The sequence below is a fragment of the Zeus faber genome (genome assembly GCF_960531495.2).
Source record: "Zeus faber genome assembly, chromosome: 1".
In the NCBI taxonomy this organism is placed as follows: Eukaryota; Metazoa; Chordata; class Actinopteri; order Zeiformes; family Zeidae; genus Zeus; species Zeus faber.
This window is the reverse complement of record NC_137193.1, coordinates 54,005,131-54,024,223: the sequence shown is the minus strand read 5'-3', so window position 1 is coordinate 54,024,223 and position 19,093 is coordinate 54,005,131. Positions and strand designations below refer to the sequence as shown.

The window sequence follows — 19,093 nt, the reverse complement described above, 5'->3', positions numbered from 1 at the left end:
GAAGGAATGTTTTTGTTCACGGCATTGCAAGCAACACGGTTTAGGGATAGTCCTCCTCGGTGCTAAACACGGGATTATCACTCTCTTGGTGAACACAGGCACTCTGATTTTGCAAAGCTGGCTTCTGGGACAAGGTTGTCAATGTCCAGGGACCGCCAAGAGAGTCTCTGGTGCATCTGCCCGGCTCCTTCCCTGCTCTAGACTGGCGCTTAGTGTACCTGTAGCACAGGAAAGTAAGTCCACAGAAGACATTGAGAACAGAGGCGCCAATGCCGACGAATACAGCCGATCCTACTCTCTGTTCCTTGGGGGCTGGAGGGAGGTGGAATTCTGGGGGGAAGTGTATTGTGCTGTTGGTCAGCACGGAGTGGATATTCCAACACAGCGGCACCAACGAGCAGACTGCCGCTAGGACGTACAGAGCTCCTGCCGCCGAGAAGACCAGTCTGATGCGGTACCGTCTATCCATGGAGAAGTAGGCCATCCTCACGGCAAAGCAAGCGCAGATATTCCCGGACAGTCCACAAATCCATGCCACCGCCAACAATACCTGGCCCACGGAGATCTCCATCGGCACAAACCCCTCAGAGATGTCGATGTTCCGGCAGAACTCGAAAGTGGACAGGGCGTGGCTGTAAAAGCAGGCCCTCCATATGCCGACCCAGGCCACGCCGGAGGTGACCGTGGAGTTGTCGGCCACGTACCACAGCCTCCATTCGTTGAGACCGGCGGCGATCATGGTCAGGATCCAGGCTACGCACCCCAGCAGCAGAGCCAGGAACTGCAGGTGAGCCGTGTGAGCCAGGTAGAGCATTCTGCTGCTGCGGCCCTACACCTTGGGAGAAGATGGACCAGAGCTTGTGCTTTTTAACGTTCACTGGGGAAAATCCTTGAGTTTGACCAAATAAGTCAGGTTATCCCACTTGCTGGAAACAAATATATATAAACAGTGATATAAACAGTGGTTTAAATGAGTAAAATTTCCAACAGTGCAATTTTCTTGCATTAGTAATCTTATAAGCAGTTGTAAAGGTTGCATAATGCAAATAGTTACAGTATGCACTTATCCTGATAAAAGAAAAGTGGTATCTGGAATTGCACATATCGATGTATAGTTGAATACCTTTTGCAGGTTACAGACCGCTATTTTTGACCGTGTACTTTCATACACAGGGATATTTATAAATGCAGGAATGAAAGGTATCATAAAATATCAAAAAGTAAAAGGGCAAAGTAAAACAATGAACCCTCAAGAATGCTTCCATGCAAATCAGTTGGCACAAACTCAAATGTGGGAGACAATTATGTGCAAAGTTGCTCTGACCATCAACTGCTACAATATAAAAAGTGGATGCCAAAAAAATTGACTCCTCACCAAGAAGCGTCTGCTGACTACAAATTAATACCATGGATTCCTTTTTAACCGAAAGTTCGGGTGATTTGTAATCAGGTTAAATTCTTCTAGTGATGATCTATGTTGACAAGAATAAATCAGAGACTAAAACTAATTTAAATAGCATCTAGATCTGATGCATACAAAGTACGAACACAGCTTTTTAATCATTGACCAGTCGTGAGGCTATAAAATAATTCTCCATAACACTTTATTTTTTTACGCACCTGTTTCTTGGCATTTGTCATCTCCAATATAGAATAAAAACATTGATTAATGGAATCTGCCCGTCTTGGTAGCAGCAAGTGTTAGTCCTCCTTGTGCCTCTTGGTCGAGTCCAAGAGGTTTCTTGGAGTCTTTGTCAAAGTCTTTCCGATCGTATAAGTAAGAACGGGGCGGGGAAAGGTTAATTATTACAAAGTAGTATCAGCACCTGATCGATAATTCATCAAACCAAACGTGACCACGTGGTTTATGCAGACCCTTTATTTGAGATAAAGCAGCTCAGCAATTGAATGTTACTTGTCAGACTGTAGTGGTATATTAAAAAGGTGTGTGAAATTCATAACATCCTGCTCAAAACACATCAATTCAAATTGGATTTACTTCACCCAAGTGGTAAGGCTTCACATTTATATAATATATAGACTGAAGATCAGTCGTGATTTGAAATGAAATATTGCAATAATGTGTTACAGGACAGTTAGCTTGAGATTCTTACATGATTATTAAACTAGATGTCAAGTAATAGTGTTTTTTTTATATAGTGTGTATAAAATAACTCACTCTTTAATTGAATAATCTTTTTTTTTTTTTTTTTTTTTAAAGAAACCTCTCAGGGCGGCTGAACTGTAGCAGCTCTGGGTGTAATATGAAAGCACCATAAGTAACAGCGTTGACTTGCACAGGTAACAAGTCTGAATATAACATACAACAACCTCCAATTCATGGGGAACGTATTGCTTTAGTATAAACACTCCAAATGCGTGTATTAAAAGACAGGGATGTTAAAGTAGATAAAATACTCCATAGCATGTATGTGTTTGTAGCGGGGGGGGGGGGCATTGCGATGGCCAGGCACATCCAATGTGGACCAATTTTACGAGAAGAGTTTGGGATGTGAAGTGCTGATTTAGTCTAGTGATCAGATATGGTCGAAGTGCTTGAAGTTCCCGTGCACCAGTACCTCATGGACCCAAACATCAAGTGATATTTATAAAGTGTAATGCGTGTGAGCAAACAAACGGTTCTTCAGAGCGGAAAGTGATCTAACAAAATATCTCATTTAAAAAAGGCCACTAGTTTAAATGGAGTATATACTTCACATAATAATTAGGCTGTAATAATAATTATTGTAGGGATGAGCGTTGAAGGACAAATAAAGTAACATGAGCGCTAAAATTAGATGAATATGAAATACTGTCCCCGCGTACAGATTCAAAAGGCTACAATAAATTACTAAAAAAAAAAAAAAGAAAGAAAAAGAAGTCATGGAATTGTTTCTTAACACGCTATATACAGTGGGTCGAAAAACAGCACCGTTCAGAAGCGGTCCTTCGGGGAGGCTGTTATTCCCAGTGTTTCTATGGCAACTCATTTAAGAACAAAGGTCAACACAAATAAGACCTGCTGATGAGAAGAGTTAGATGACTGAAAAAACTGACCCCCCCCCCAAAAAAAAAAAAATTCAGAAAGTCTTTGCCTTTTTTCCCACAGGTTGCTTATCTCTGCTGCCCTCTGATGGATTAAGGACTCAACTGCAATTTGTAGCATCCAAACTGTTACCAGTTCCAAGCATGCAGACTCAGGGATGAAACCAAGACTGGAGATCCCAGCGTCTCTACAGCAGCAGCCGCTGCTCCAGTGGCAGGCTGTCCATCAGACACTTGAGCTGCTCGTCACCCAGTTTGATCTTGTCCTCCAGCTTGCGCTGCTCGATGATGAGCGCCGACTTCATCTTGACAAAGTGCTCATAGTCCGCCATGCTCTCCTCCACCAGGTAGCTGGCCAGGATGTCGTACACCGCACGCTCCCGCCGGTCCAGGTTCTCCTTCAGCTCCTTAGCGTCCTCGTGCTGGCGGATCAACAGCTTCCTCTTCTCCGTCAGTGTGCGCTGCGGACAAACACGCATCCAAATATAAGTGATGATGAAACATTCTTTTTTTGTTTTCCTTAACCCACAGCAGAGCACTCCTTTTCCTCCACTTTCCTCTCTCAACTCACCCTCTCCTCTGGAGTGGCGTCCTCCTCCAGGCTGTTGAGGGCGTTCTCCACCCGTGCCAGACGCCCGGACAGGGACAGCAGCAGGCTCACCACCTTGTCGAGGTCCCCTACAAACATCCTGAACTTGTCCAGCTCGTTGGGCTTGCAGACCTGCTTGACGGTGACCTCCACCTCCTCTCCCAGGGCGTTGTTGTCCAAGATGTCCTCCTGTAGACTCTCCCTGGCCTCCCGCAGCACCCGCAGCTTCCTGCTCAGGCTGTCAATCAGCTCTTGCTGCACGGGAGACGAGACAGAGCGGATCAGTGCGTTCCAACACATAATAATATCTCTGATATTTATATATGAAATGCGAAGAGTACACAGATGAGCCGATTTGTCACTCGGACCGACCACAGACGATTGGATGATTAAATAAATAGATTCACACTCTCTGGGCTTGTATTAGCAGTTTTCCAAACCTCACTGATTGATGCGTACTCTGTATCCGTATCTTTTGCTGCTGGAAAAAAAAAATCGCTAATAATCAAAAGTGCTTTCATCTAATAATTGAGCCTACCTTTTTGTAGGCCAGATCTATGTCCAGCTCATCCTCTGAGTCTTCCTCTTCCTGCTCCTGCATGTCCTTCATCTTGATGAGCAGCTCTGCTTTGGGGGCAGATGTACTGTAGTATGTAGAACTGGTCACCACGGCTGCCGCCAAACTGTCCTCCTCCTTCCTGTAATACACGCAGGTAGGTGGTCCTTAAAGTAACAGACAACTAAATTCCAGTGTGAACAGTTAGGTCAAAATGGCAGTTCAATCGAATGAGGAAAAACCGAAATACTTTCATACACATATTCATACCAGGAAAATCTTAAACAATACAGACAAAAGGGCTTTTTGCAGATCACAGCCAATGATAACTCCACACTAAGGCAGCTATGGCACTATGGCAATACAAATAAAGCAGGCACTTAATTGTGAGTAACATCTCAAGATCTGAAATGCAGAAAAATATCTAGATATTTTACAGAAAGTGACATGAAGCTTATTTTGTGGTGTATAGTAGGGGTTTCACCAACTAGTTGACATCTATAACCACTAGTCGGCACCGTTGGCAGCAGTCGCCTAGTTGTGGACAACATATTTTTTTGCCAATGTCACCAGATTACAATAATTATTTTATTTGTAAAATAGATTATTATAATATTTATTTAAATGTATATCTTAATTCAGCTATATTTTCCAAATTAATTTAATTGACAAAATACAATGGCCAATATTTCTGGGGTTCCGGTGTAGCCAGCAGATATCCGGGCAAAGACTTCCTCTTCTGTGTGCCCGTCATTGTTTACAGTCCGGTTAGCAACTTGAGACGCGGGAATGGAGTTGGAGTTGAGAGACGACATCTACGACTGGATGGCTTCACAAGTACTACATTTAATTTTTTTTTAAATAAAAAGCTAAATCGTCATCAGACCAATAGCCGACGGGTTCTGAGTTTGCCAAGAACTCAGTCTGCATCTGTCTTTCATAATAGGTAAAAGATGACAAGTCAACTACTATTATGAAAAAAAACCCCTTTAAAATCACAAGTCATGACATCACTAGTGTATAGCACAAGGCTACATTTCTCTTGTTGGTTTTCATGATCAGTGATCGTTGATAGAAGTTAATTTTGTTCATGGGCAATAAGAAAAAAACATATTTTAAGATGTCAACCACAGCAAGTGGAGACTTTTCTGAGATTATTTTTAGAAGACATAATTTTCCGTGTTTGCAATCACAAAAACAAAAAACTATAAATAGATTGTAATTACAGTCTGTTAAAGAGGATGATGCGGAAAAAAAAGCAGAACTGAGTAAGAATACTTGAAATGAAAATTTTTTCCCAAAGTAAACGGTTTTCTTAGTCACAAGATCAGACTACTGGAAAGAAACTAATTAGTAACCATGTTAAATTGATGAAACAAGCATGCCTATTTCTGAGGCGGGGCATGGAAACTGTAGTTGGTGCACGGCTTCTAAGCTGACCTCTCTTCACTGGACCTAGAGGATGTCTGTTTGGGGGCAGCCTTCCTGCGCTGATGTGCCCCCTCTAGCAGCTGCTCTCCCTGGGGGAAGATGCCCTCCATCAGGTCCATGGTGGTCCTCCTCTTGCTCTGGTCCAGGATGTCGGCTAGGGACTTGTCCTTGCCCATGATGTCTTTGGCCAACAGCTCTCTCTTCTGGTCGTCCTCATACAGCCCAGAGTTCAGGGACGCCATTTTGTTGCAGCTGGGCTGCTCAGTAAGCTGGGACATCCGCTCAGAGTCTGAAATGTTTGGATCTGTGAGCGGGTGCATGTCTGTGTGGAGAGGTGGGAGGCACTCAGTTACATGGACAGGAACAAGCTTTAAACAAAATAAAAAAAGGTTTACTTTACTGAGTAGGTTTCATACATACACATATACCGTTTTTACACCAAAATTAGTAGGTATACCCGGATTTTTAAACATGGGTGAACCCGCTAAAAATAGAAGATTGACGCCTTTCCCATTGCCAGGAGGAATGGGGTTATTTTGATTCATTTTTCCCTGGTGTGTCATATTCAACGCCATGAACATGCCGAAAAAGGGGCGTGTCATGGAACAAGTAGAGGAGACAGCAACTTAAACAAACAACGAGAACAAAAAAAGCATTTTGAGCCGTTCAAAATAATCTGATCATTCGTGAACGACCCAACACTCCAGTAGAATCAGCTGGGAGTATCCATGTCCGCACCCGCGCACTGGTCCTTCAGTGGTGGGGAGCGGAGACGCTCTTCCGGTTCGGAGACCGGCTTTGGGTGGTGCTAGAGTGGCTCGGAGCCCCGGTGGGGAGTGTGGGGGTTCTCCGTTGTGCTACCCACGGAGCAGTCCCCACATTCAAAACATTTCATTATCCATGCGGGGGAAAAAAAAGTCAATAATTTCTGATTGATTTTCTGATTTTCTTGATTTTGGATTCAAAATGGGATATGAAATGATGGAATGATACAAAGGAGATTCCTGTCTATTTATGCACCAATGTCCAGAACTTCAATGCGCGTCGCATCGTGCCGGTAAAGGGGCCAAAATTAGCGGGTCGACCCGGGTTTCCTGTTCTCATCAGAGCCAATCAGAAGTGGAGCCAATTAAAACCTGTGTCTATTGCCGGGTCATCTGACCCGGGACTTTAAAACCGGGTGTTACCTTTCCCACTAATGACAAATGTCAGATGTTAGTGGGTTTGGGTACTGGATCACAATCGAGGACGCACGCACCCTTGTGGATTAATGGGACTTCTGTCGATAGGGTGAGCATCTTCAGATATCTGGGAGTCCACATCACAGAGGACTTAACATGGACTGTTCACACAGACACTCTGGTGAGAAAGGCGAGGCAGCGTCTCTACCACCTCAGGCAGCTGAGGAAATTCCGGGTCTCGGTGAGGATCCTCAAGTCCTTCTACTCTGGAGCAGTGGAGAGCATCCTGACAGGCAACATCACTGCCTGGTTTGGGAACTGTACTGCTCAGGACAGGCGGGCCCTGCAGAGGGTGGTGCGTTCAGCTGAAGGTACCACTGGAACTACCCTCCCCCCCTTGCAGGAGCTATACACCAGGAGGTGTAGTAGCAGAGCCCGTAGGATCATGAAGGATTCTCATCACCCCAACAAGGGACTGTTTCAGCTGCTGCGGTCAGGCAAGCGCCTCCGCAGTCACACAGCGAGAACAGAGAGACTGAGACTGAGTTTTTTCCCGCACGCCATTAGAACTGTCAACGCTGACCTCACCAGGGGTCCTAACTGAGCCATCCAGCCATAGGCTCCACTACCTACTGTACTGTATGTAGCATACTGTACCGCATACTGTGTCACTGTTCTGGGTTGTTCGTGATGCCGTATTGCTGCGCCGTACTGTTGTATACTGTGCTGTATTATCCCAAACACTACCTCACTCTATTCACATTCACATGCCACTTTAATTCACATGCCACTTTAAATGCACATATCTGTATATACATAGGCATATTCCTTCAACCTATTCCATTTTATTTCAATTTATTTTTATTGTATTTTATTCTATATATTTTTATCTTATTCTATAAGTATTCCACTTACTGTATTACGTTTTAGGAGTCAGTTAGTCGGTCTATTAGAAAGGAATTTTCTACTTTTTATTTTATTTTTTATTTTTTCCTAGGACATATTGTGTGCTATCACCGGGTGCGTTGCATTACATTTCACTGCATATATGTATGGAAGTATGTATATGTATGTGACAAATAAAAAATCTTGAATCTTGTTTTACGGGGTTTTTGGTGCAGTGGGAAGTAATACATTAATACATTTAGTTTTTAATTGAATATATTTTTAAAGCTGTTAACAAATGTCACGTTTGTCAACCTTGGTAAATTTTAAGTTTGGGCCCTTTCATCGATGAGGCTCTAAACATTTGCCATCAACCAGTAGCATCTGCTACTTTGAGTTAACGATGCCTGTTATGTTTCTTCTGTTAACCAATCAAATGCAGCTAAAAATGTACTCTGACGCAATAATTCTAACAGTGAAAAGGCGACTCAAAACATTTCTAGTGTCTAGAGTGACAGCCACATTGGACTGTTTAAAAACACACCTTTGAGCTTTAAACGACTTGCTCGAGCTCAAAATCTCCAAATTTGACTTATTGTTCTGCACTGCAATTACATAGTTCTACTGCAAAGATATTAAAACAGTTTAGAGTGATAATAACAAGTCCTTGAGTAACTGTGTAACTTAATAAATTATTTTTTGGAGAATGTATTTCAGCTGTATTTGAGTTCACATCTTTTTCCACAACTTTTCAGTATAGTTTTCCACCCACCCAAGTGTGCATCTCCCTGGATCTGCAGGTCTCTCTGCAGGGCTGGTGTTCTATTGAGAACAGGGTCTCTCTGCCGAGTGTAGGCGCAGAACCCAGAGAAGTCCTGCTCTCGAGCTCCCAGGCTGCTGGGCAGAGTCACTGCAGGTGCAGGCTGGACCTTGGCAGCATCGGCGTCACTGAGCTGTATGCACTGACGGCTTTCCTTCTGAGAGACACTCTCCAAGTGAACGATCTTGATGGGCACTTTCTTCCCTGCTGTGTTGTTGTTGCTTTCCATCACACTCTCCATCCTAAAAAACAGGGGGTGGCGGTGGAGTGGGGTGTGGGGGTGAGAGAGAGAGCGAGAGATTATCTTGTTGAAAGAGCAACTGTGGATTTTGCTTGACTTTTCTCCGAGGGGAACAAAATTCTGTGGCCACAGTTCTAAGTAAACACAGGGGCTGATTTACAGTCTTACTGCATGATGGCAATAGAGCCTTTTTCCATGCCCAACATCTTGGAACACCCAAGACTCCTCCCATTACTTTGGTTTCTGTTTTTCATAAATGTACAGTACATTGAGTTTACTACAGATGACATCAATTACTATTGAATTAGGAAGACAATCAAGCAATTCCATGAATTGAGCATTTAAAAGCAACATTTTTATCAGAGGTTATTAACTTACAGTTGTCCAGTGACTAACAACAGCAAGATCAGTATAAAATCTACAACACCACTGAGTATTCAAATGTATAAGAACCTTGTAGTTATTTTTATGGGCTGCTATCACTCATGGTAATTGTAGGGAAGCACTTGAGACTCAATGAGCCCCTTTGTAAGTGCAGCTCAACATACAATAAGGAGGAGCATCGCAGTGATTCTCTTCTAACCGAGCAGACAATAGTGCAAGAGTGTCTGAAAGCAGAAACTATCCAAACTCTCCAAGAACTTGAGAAAAATGATTATATTTCATTTTGTTGAAACAAGAGTTTAAAGCTTACCTGTTTGAGTCTTCATCTTGCAAAGCAACGGGAGGCTTGTCACTGAGTCTCTGTGGGGAAAACTGTGGTGATGGTGTCCGGTGCCCATCCATCGTGGCCTCAGCAGAAACCCCGTGGGAGGAAGGAGAGGGAGGGGAGGCTTCCAGAGGATTGGATATCCCCGTTTGGTGCACCGCCCCTTGTAGCGTGTCCTCTAGTTTTCCGCTCTGTTCACAGTCTCTCTTCGGAGAGTAGGCGGGGGCAGGGGGCGGGTCAGCGTCCCCGTTAGGAGTACAGTGGGTGGAGAGTTCACCCTGGAAGATGGGCAAGGCCTTCTGGGAGTCAGTGACTGGAGGATTGATCTCTGAGCATCTGGAAGCGTCCAACTTGGGCAGAGAAGACTTCTGAGTCACAGGGGGCTTCTTCCTGGGACCAGACCAGGCCTCAGTGTGACTATGGTCCTCAGTGTAAGGGTAGGTAGGATCTGTGGGGCTTTGGGTTATGGATGTGGGTCTCTCATATATAGGAGTAGGGGCAGCTTCATTTGTGAATTCAGGGTTGTTTCCTGTCATGGGCAGTTGGGGCGTTGCTGGGTAATGCTCAATTTCCACAGGATTTTGTCTGTTTGTGCAGTCACTAGTCCTACTGTCAGAAAACCTGAGATAGAAAAAAAAAAAAGAAAACTTTAATTTGATGCTTTTGCACCACTAGACAGCAGGGACCATAATCTATGGCTCAATAAAATAATAGTCTGGCAGGGGCCTTGATCATTTTGACAAGAACCACTATAATTAAGAGTATCCTGACATGACAAGACACCCCTACACACGTCGCCCTTGGTTGTGCAACTCTCTAGTCTAGCAACTGTTGAGCTGGCAGCCTCAAGAGGCATATTTCTATTCCCACAAATCTGGGATGCATTAGGAAATAAATGACCGACTGAGCCCAAGAAGCAAGCAAAGATCACCACCCCTCATTCACATTTCAATTCTTTCTGAGTCAGAAAGGTAAAGAAATAAGAGACGTAATTTGTCATTTTCGAATAGACATGGTGTTCAGTAGAGGCTGATTAAGGGACCTACACAATATACCGGGGGCATAAATTACCTTCCAAAAATGAAAATTTTGAAACGATTCAATTCAGCTAGAGTAACTGTGCAAAGGGTTTCAGGAAGTGCTATAACCTTTGTTAAGTTGAAGTCTTCATTTTAAAGGGGCGAAGGCAGTGGAAATTTACTTTGCACTCTTCACTCTAGAACTTCCCATTCAATGTTCAGATCAGGCGATGGGGGAGGTCATGGTAGGCAGTTGACTGTATACTGGTGTTCATGAGAACACTCTTGAATTTGTTAAACACTGTGTACAGGGGCATTATAATCCTGAAATATGGGAATGACCTGTTGTACCAGGTCTTAAAGTGGCCGCATAGCCCTTGGCCATTAAAAGACCATGCAGAGCAATTACTGCACCCCAAATAGACTATCCCAAGTTGACTTCCCTACCATGTTTAACAGCTGGTGACAGACATTGCAAGTTTAGGGCATTCTTTGGTTTTCTCCAAACGTAACATGTCTAGATGAAGGAAATAGGGTTAAAAAGAAAATACAAAAAATACAAATACCTTTGCAGTCCTCTTTTTGTGCTACTTGTTGGTGAACGACAGCCCTGCCATAAATACCAGCTTCGTGAAGCTCATGATGTGTACCCTTTGTTGGGACTGAGTCAGTGTTGCTGATTTAATGCTATGGTATTTTTGGAGGCTCTGCTTTTGTGCCAATTATCCACTATCCTATCAAGTCTGTCTATCCTTGCCAGTAAGCTTCAACTTGCAACCACTGAGCATCATTGATAGAGCAGCTCGATGTTTGCATATCCTGTCATCATTTTTGAGACCATTTCCCTTGACACGTTAAATAATTCAGCATTTTTATGCCAAATGCACCTGAAATTCAGATGGGCCATGATCTGTGGCTACATACTTCTAATTGGCCATTTACCTCACAGCTCATTAATGCCACTGAAACTGCATTACCTACATTACTTGGACATATATACATTGCAATCCTAACTTTGAATGCCACCTGTCACATGTTCTGACAAGTTACCAGCTAGTTTGTCAATGGTGTAGGGCTAAACCAAAGCCAAATTAGTCCAAGCAATAGAGAACCAAGCAATATTAAAAAAAAAAAGCCACAGAATTAAAAAAAACCCCATAATTTTAAAGAATGCACTTCAAGCAACAACTTACCCTAGCAGAACGTTCACGTAGCAGCAGATATACTGGGCGTGCTCTGCTCTCCTAAACCTGCTTGCTGTCTGTGACAGGCACCTCCGTGTATCCCTTTACCCTTGTATCAATAACCTCACCTGGGTGGAGCAAACCTCACTTAGCTCATCTCCCAGCCCTTTCAATGACAGCAGCATCCTCCACACTTGTAATGCAAACTTGAGCGTCATATTGTTCAGCTCATACAATGAGGTTGCTCAAGATCAGACATTTAACACTCTCCAACAGGTTTCACCTGTGGAAGTCTAGATAATCCCACTGAACTCATGAATAACCGGTTGAAGTCATTTTGATCATGATGCCATTGAGCAATCTTGCCGAGATAGACTTGTTAAAAAATAAAAAATAAAAATACAATGCAGCAATGGATGGGAAAATCTGATATTTATTTTTTTAAATTAAGTTATTGCAAATAATTTAATTATGAACAAAAAACTTCACAGATAACACCTCTTGTTTTCACAACCCAGGTGTATAGTAGCGTCCCTATAGGCTAGATTGCATATCACGATAATTCAAAGTCCCATTAAAACCTTGACATGGCCCAAAGCACAAACAGTTGCCAAGGAGCTAGATGTGATCAACTCTGACCAAACGGTTCAATAAACACAGACACCTCAATATGCGCTAGGTGAAATACAAATCTATCAGACTTTCTTTTCCAATTGAATTGAATAAACACCAGTCAGCCACAACATTAAAACCACTGACAAGTGAAGTGAATATCATTGATCATCTCGTTCTAATGGCACCTGTCAAGAGGTGCTATATATTAGGCAGCAAGTGAACAGTCAGTTCTTGAAGTTGATGTGTTGGAAGCAGGAAAATGGATAAGGGTAAAGATCTAAGCGACTTTGACAAATAGTGATGGCTAGACAACTGGAGCAGAGCATCTCCAAAACAACAGGTCTTGCTGGCTGTTCCTGGTGTGCAGTGGTTAGTACCTACCAAAAGTGGTCCAAGTAAGGACAACCGGTGAACCTGCAACAGGGTCATGGGCTCCCATGCCTCACTGATATGTATGGGAAGCGAAGGCTTGTAGACGGTCTGGTCTGATCCCACAGAAGAGCTACTTTAACACACATTTCTGAAAAAGTTAATGCTGCTATGATAGAAGGTGTCAGAACACAGTGCATCACAGCTTGTTGCATATGGGGATGTGTAGCAGCAGACCGGTCAGTGCCCATGCTGACCCCTGTCCATCGCCGAAAGCGCCTACAATGGGCATGTGAGCGTCAAAACCGAACCATGGCGCAATGGAAGAAGGTGGTCTGGTTTGGTCACGTTTTCTTTTACATCATATATCCATATGATGAATATATGAGCCAGGGTTAGGGTCCAATCTCATCCTGCATCTGTGGGATGTTCTAGAACAACAAGCGCAATCCATAGGGGCCCCACCTCGCAACTTCCAGAACTTAAAGGAGCTGCTGCTAACGTCTCGGTGCCACACACCACAGGACACCTTCAGAGGTCTTGTGGAGTCCATGCTTCCACAGGCAGAGTTGTTTTGGCGGTACGTGGGGGACCTACACAATATTGGTGGTTATTACTGGTGGTTTTAATGTTGTGGCTAATTGGTGTAGAGCCCAACAGGACACTTAAAAGATAGAAATATAATTTGTTCTTTTTAAAGTGGACTTATTATGATGCTTTTTACACAAGTTAACATAGGTCTCTGAGGTCCCAAAACATGTTTTTGAAGTTTGTTGTTGAAAATACCACCATATTATATACCACCAACCATGTTTGTGTGCAAAATGGTTGTGTCCTACATGTAAACTAGTTTCAGAAAGAGCCTGTGTTTGTGCAACGACTTATTTCATTATTTGTCATATCTTTTGTTATATTAAGGCTAGTCAATTTTGCCAATGGCTATTTAATTCAAGTTATTCCTTGTAAGCTACTTGTATTCAGTTTGTCATTGTGTTTGTGGATGTGCTTTTATTTATTTATTTATTTATTTATTTATTTATTTGATCTTATTTATCCTTTATTTTTGCTGACCCAATGATTGATTGGGGTGGGTGAGGGGGGTGTTCTGTGTGCTTGGGGGGGGAGTGAGGCAATCATTGCAAAAAAAACTTCTGCCTCACACCAAGGTCCTGGGTTTGATTCCCCCCTGGGGCGCTGTTGGCACAACGCGCCGGCGGGTTATCTCCCGATCAGGGGCCTTTCTGTGTGGAGTTTGCATGTTCTCCCCGTGCTCACATGGGGTTTCCTCTCTGTAACATCAGTAAGGACCCCCACCAAAAACATGCAAAAACATTGTCTTCTGACCAGCGATAGAAATTTGGCATGTTGCTGTATGCTGCCCACTACTCCTGGCTGCCCCCCGGAGGAGGGACAAGCCAGGATGGCTCAAAAGCAGAGAACAAGTTTCACCGGCCACCATTTAAAAAAGCATGTGTGTGTGTTTGTCGCCGTCGCTGCATGAGTGCATGTGTTGTGGTGTGTGCACTGTGTGACAAATAAAGAATCAACTTCTTCTTCTCTTTCACTGGAACTCACTGTGCATTAAACCAGCTGGATCAAATCGAACGACTCATTTTATTGAGTGACTCATCCAGAACAGAGTATCGTAACATTTTTACGGGTAGATGAACACAGTATCAGGCGTGTAAATTTGACTGGCATGGAATCTGAAAATATCTGAACGGCCGGTCACCAGTCATGGCCAATCAAACTGAAAAGGGGCAGATCGACCGGTGCATCCCTATTACCAGTGCATTATATGTTACGTTCACATTTTTGTGATTATTACTCCCTCACTTCCCATTGAACCTCAGCAATGCAGCATTGGTGGATAATAGAGTACCAGTGTGCTGCACTATCAGTGGATGTTGAGTGAGTGAGACGGAGGGGAGGGGATACAGCACAGAACCCCAGGTCGTAGCATCTGGTCCAATCAGAGGACTGTAGTTTGAATACTGAATACATATAGGGTTTGTTTTGTATCGATTGTATAGTGTTTTGTGTAATTAAATTTCTATATATAATTAAAAAAATGTAATCTTGCCTAGTTTCAGCTGGCATTTCATACTTGAGTATTTTGACCAAGATTTGCGTGGTTGGTACACAAAACGCGTGCAGGTTGGCAGGTCTGCATTTTGCTTGTAACTTTGGGCAATTAAAACAAAAAGGCTCACCAGTCTTGAACCCACCAAGGTTAAGTCAGCTCCAACTCCATGGAAAGGTTAAGGCTATGCTTATGAAGGCAGGGTAATGAAGCCTTCTACCAGTCTGATCAATTTACCAGAAACTGATACTTGATTCACTGAAACTTTTTCATGCAAGACCTAGTAGCCAATATCAGCTATTATAGCTAGTATTTACAAAAAAAACAACCAAACCCCCCCCCCCCCCCACATTTCATACAGTATATTCTACAGATGCATGTGCTGAAGCTGAAAATAGTTTGTGAAAGTTGGGATTTTTATTTGAATGAGAGCTTCACGGCTAGGCTATGACCCACTGAACTGGGGAGCCCATGGCATTCCAGTGGAGGACTGATGAAACACTTCCTCTCAGTCACAGACATAATCAGATGCCTCGCCCACACCAGAAAGCCTCCACTGACAGCACAAAGCAGGGCCAGAGAGAAGGCCCATGTTGCCACAGTCAGCCAAGGCTGTACCACTATGGTACTGTATGTCTTAAGACATAATAAAGAACTCACTGTTTCACGTCAAGCTCACTGCCCCTCTGGGCATAGCTCACATTTTCAGTTAAACCTGATGATCAGAGAGAAGTTATGAAATTACTCTAATGAAGTAATAACAACTGCAGAACATGCACACTAAACATTGCATTTCCAAGTGGTTTTCACGCCAATATCGTAATGTTCGTTGGGAGCATTTGAATAGAACCTAAATTCATTACATTTTTGAGAGATATTTGACCAATTACTTAGGATGGGATCGAAATCTACCCAGTTTATTATGGCAGCATTAAGATTATTAAGATTGCTTTTCTTGAGACAGCTGAAATAGCAAAAGTAATATGGAACGAAAAACTCACCTGGTTGCATTGTGCTGCTGTTCTACAGGTTTACTCTCTGGATTTGAATACTCTGTAGACTTTACCTCGGGTCCTTGAATCTTCTGTTGAAAAGGGGAAAAACAAACGCATACTTCTTTATGGAAAAAAGGTACAAAATTTCCACAGAACAGTTCCCAACTGCCTTGCTACAACAAGTTGATGTTTTGACCTCTTGGTTTCTACCCTGACAAAACACAAGTGAGTCGGTTTTCTCATGAGGTTGATAACACAGTCGCTTGCTTGGTCTGAGGGTGTGTCAGAGTGAACAAACATGGATTAATATTTGATTTGGCTCGTTTCTTTGTGCCTTACTTATACATTTCAAGGAGTTTGCTCGTCTAAACAGGGGAGTGACTTCACCTCCTCTTTCCTAACTTTGTAAGAGCTAATTTATTCCTAATCTACCAGGGATAGTTGGTGGACATTTTATTTACAACAGAATTTTATCCAATTTAATATTATAAACATTTTCTGACAAAGTGTGTTTTGTTTTATGATCTAGTAAAGTTTCTATATTACAATCAAAATCTTAGGCTTACCTGCCCATAGAAGTCGGCAGAGGGAGAAGACCTAGACCTCTCATGGAAGCAGGGTTTGGCTCTTTCCTCTGCTCCCGTGTCGAGAATGTTATCAGCTGACCTGTAACGTCCGGAAGCTCTCGTTTCAGAGGGTTTTCGCTGCACAGTCCACCGAGCCTCATACTCCGCAAAAGTGCCGAGCCTCTGCTGTTCCAGGAGGGCCTGGTTGTGTGCAGAGTAATCCTCCTCAGTATTCTCCGTCGAGGAAAAGACTCTTCTCCTGATTGCTTTCTGTGTGTCCTCCAGTTCACTGTTGGAGGCAAGGATTGCGGTCTTTGAATCTTTGGGGTCGTCCGAGCAGCTTTGAATGGAATGCAGTGGCTTGGATAAGACAGGTTTATCAGCTGTCTCAAAGGGCTTCTGTGGGCCCACAAGAGAGTGGTTATCTTCAGTTGTTGGGAGATGCTCTCTCACTCCCACCTCATGGATCTTGTCTGGTTCGGAGAAAGACTTTACCTTCTTTTCTACAGGGAAGCGCTTTCGGCTTCCAATGCGGGTCACCTGACCACCAACAGAGACTGTTTTGCTCATAACAGCTTCCGAGACGGTTGGTAGAGGCGCGACGTCTTTACGGGTGACTACTGAGGATGGGTAGTTGGGTAAAGCCTCGGCCGCAGGATGCTCCAGAAGGACAGGCTCCAGGTCTCTCCTCCTGAAAGAAGTAGCCTTGAGCACCCGAGCCTGGGCCTCCTTCAGATTGTCCTTGTAGGTGCTAGTGAAGGAGCTATCTGCAGATGTGGGTGTAGAGCTCTCTTTGGACTCCCAGACTACCTCTTCTTCTACAGCTTCAGCTTCAGTGCCAGTCAGGGTGGCAGCACTCATACTTTTCTGTAGCCTGGCTCTCCTCATCTGGATTTCGTTTCTCAAAGTGGTAGCAAAGCGGTCACTTCTTCTCATCTGCTTGCTTTCGAGAGACTCCTCAGTTTGAGCTCCGTTGAATTTATTGTCTCGGCCTGCGGTCTCCATGGACAGAGAATGAAGCATGGGGGTTGTCTGGGGGCAGATCTTGCCATTTTGTTGATTCTGATTTCTGACAGGCAGTGGTTCTAATTCCCTATGCTGCAGTGGCAAAGACCTCCTCTGTTCAGACTGCTTGCCGGGGGGATAACTCATGTAACAAGTTTCTGCATTTTGCGAGTTGCGTCTCCTTTGGCTTCCCCGATCATCAAAGGTGGGTTTCGGTGAAGGGGCATCCAGTATTGTCGGAGGAGTAACTACATGCTGTTTTTTGTGATGATTAAGACTTTCATCCTTCTTGTTGTATCCATTACTGTCCTTACTGTAGCTAAAGTGTTGTTGGGAAATATGATGATATTTTGTTTTGTTTTCTGTCTGGTGGCCAAAGTAACTTTTGTCATTTATGGTCTGCATAACCTCTATGCCTGCTACACTTTTCCTTTCCTCTGGTTTACCGGAGAGAGGATGGATGTTAGGCTGGGTCGGTTGGCATGATGTTACACAGTAGTATCTGCTGTGTCCACTGCTTTCTGAGTTTTGGTCAATAGATGTTGTGGGTAGGGAGGTACTAGGGCTCTTCCCCTGGTTAGCACCATAGAGTTGAATGGAGCCATCAGTGGGCAGTTCCTGCATACTGCTGTAGTACCCACTTGCATTCTGTGGCTTCGATACAGATGTGGTCTTGGGCTGAGTGTAAAAAGTGCTTTTTTCATTATATTGCCATTGATGATGGAGTTGGTTAGCATGGTGGGGTTGGCCTTGTCGGGTTTCAGTATTGGAATACTGTTTGACTGAATTTAGCTGCTGGTGACTGGAGTTACCAGATAACAGGTGAAAATTATCCGCATCATTTTTGAGCAGTGGAATGAAGTTACGCCGACTTTCAGTGATGGATTTAGGAATTTCCGATGCCTCCATCTTTTTGTCAATCCCTTTCTCATTGTGTTTTGAATGGACATGTGAGTCAGGTCCCTCTGGATGGGTTATAGTGAGCCCCCTTTCATGTACCTTGGTTGCCGCAAAACTGTCGCTGCGCACTGGTGGAGGAGGTGGGGGAGGTGATGGTGATGCAGTCTTCTTTTTTTCTGGAATATGCCAAACAGGCCCAAAGCTGGCCCTGCTGGAACTGGAATGGCGGGACCCAGCCTGCTCTTCTGACCGCGGGCTATCACGGCCTGATGCCCCTGGAATCAGTATGTACCCTGGTCTATCTTCATGTTTTACTCCCTCAATCAAGCTCTGGCTATTCCTGCCACTGCTGTGCTTGCCCCCCGAATCCCACTGACTGACTTTATAAAGCATGTTCTCTGTTGAGGCTGCATTGCTCTTGGACAGAGTATAGTCTGGTGTGCCTGAGCTGGTGGAAAAGGAGCTGTAGGCGGAGTCGCGCTTTTCTCCTCCAAGGTGCTCAACACTGTTGTTGGACTTCCCAGGGGAGAGTTGTCCAGGAGGGTAAGGGTGTGAAATGTGCTCTAAGCTGTCCATGCTCCCAAGAGAGCTGAACTGATCAGACACTCTGCGCAGGTTTGTCTGCTCCCAGTCAGTGGACAGATCAGTTGAAGATGAGCTGAAGGGGAAAAAAAAAAAAAAAAAGTTGAAAAATGAACTAAATACAATATTTAAAAGGAAATTGTTAAGAAAATATACATAACGGTATACGTAACAGCTAAATTGACTTAAGTTGAACTGACTAAGACTGTTATTGTGTAAAATAAGATATAGTTGTACACTTGACCAAATCCACAGCAAACATCTTGACTTTTTTTTTGTTATTTTTTTTAATGTATACATTTTACATTTGACAAGCCA

General features: G+C 43.7%; 2 protein-coding genes across 2 annotated transcripts in view; both read right to left on the bottom strand.

Moving 5' to 3' along the window:
* Positions 1 to 40: 40 nt before the first annotated feature.
* On the bottom strand, positions 41 to 814 carry cldn34a (claudin 34a; the record flags this gene model as incomplete). Its single annotated transcript, XM_079997544.1, has 1 exon — positions 41 to 814. The coding sequence occupies one exon, from the start codon at positions 812 to 814 to the stop codon at positions 41 to 43; it is 774 nt and encodes a 257-aa protein (XP_079853670.1).
* Positions 815 to 1,710: 896 nt separating this feature from the next.
* shroom2a (shroom family member 2a) overlaps positions 1,711 to 19,093 on the bottom strand; it is a 37,882-nt gene continuing 20,499 nt past the window's right edge. The window contains exons 7-14 of the mRNA XM_079997533.1: positions 16,289 to 18,851; positions 15,729 to 15,811; positions 9,443 to 10,078; positions 8,460 to 8,749; positions 5,631 to 5,943; positions 4,173 to 4,332; positions 3,617 to 3,889; positions 1,711 to 3,506 (exon numbers count right to left, since the gene is read on the bottom strand). Coding sequence (XP_079853659.1) covers positions 3,234 to 3,506; positions 3,617 to 3,889; positions 4,173 to 4,332; positions 5,631 to 5,943; positions 8,460 to 8,749; positions 9,443 to 10,078; positions 15,729 to 15,811; positions 16,289 to 18,851 — 4,591 coding nt within the window. The 3' untranslated portion in view covers positions 1,711 to 3,233. The remainder of the gene's footprint in view (positions 3,507 to 3,616; positions 3,890 to 4,172; positions 4,333 to 5,630; positions 5,944 to 8,459; positions 8,750 to 9,442; positions 10,079 to 15,728; positions 15,812 to 16,288; positions 18,852 to 19,093) is intronic.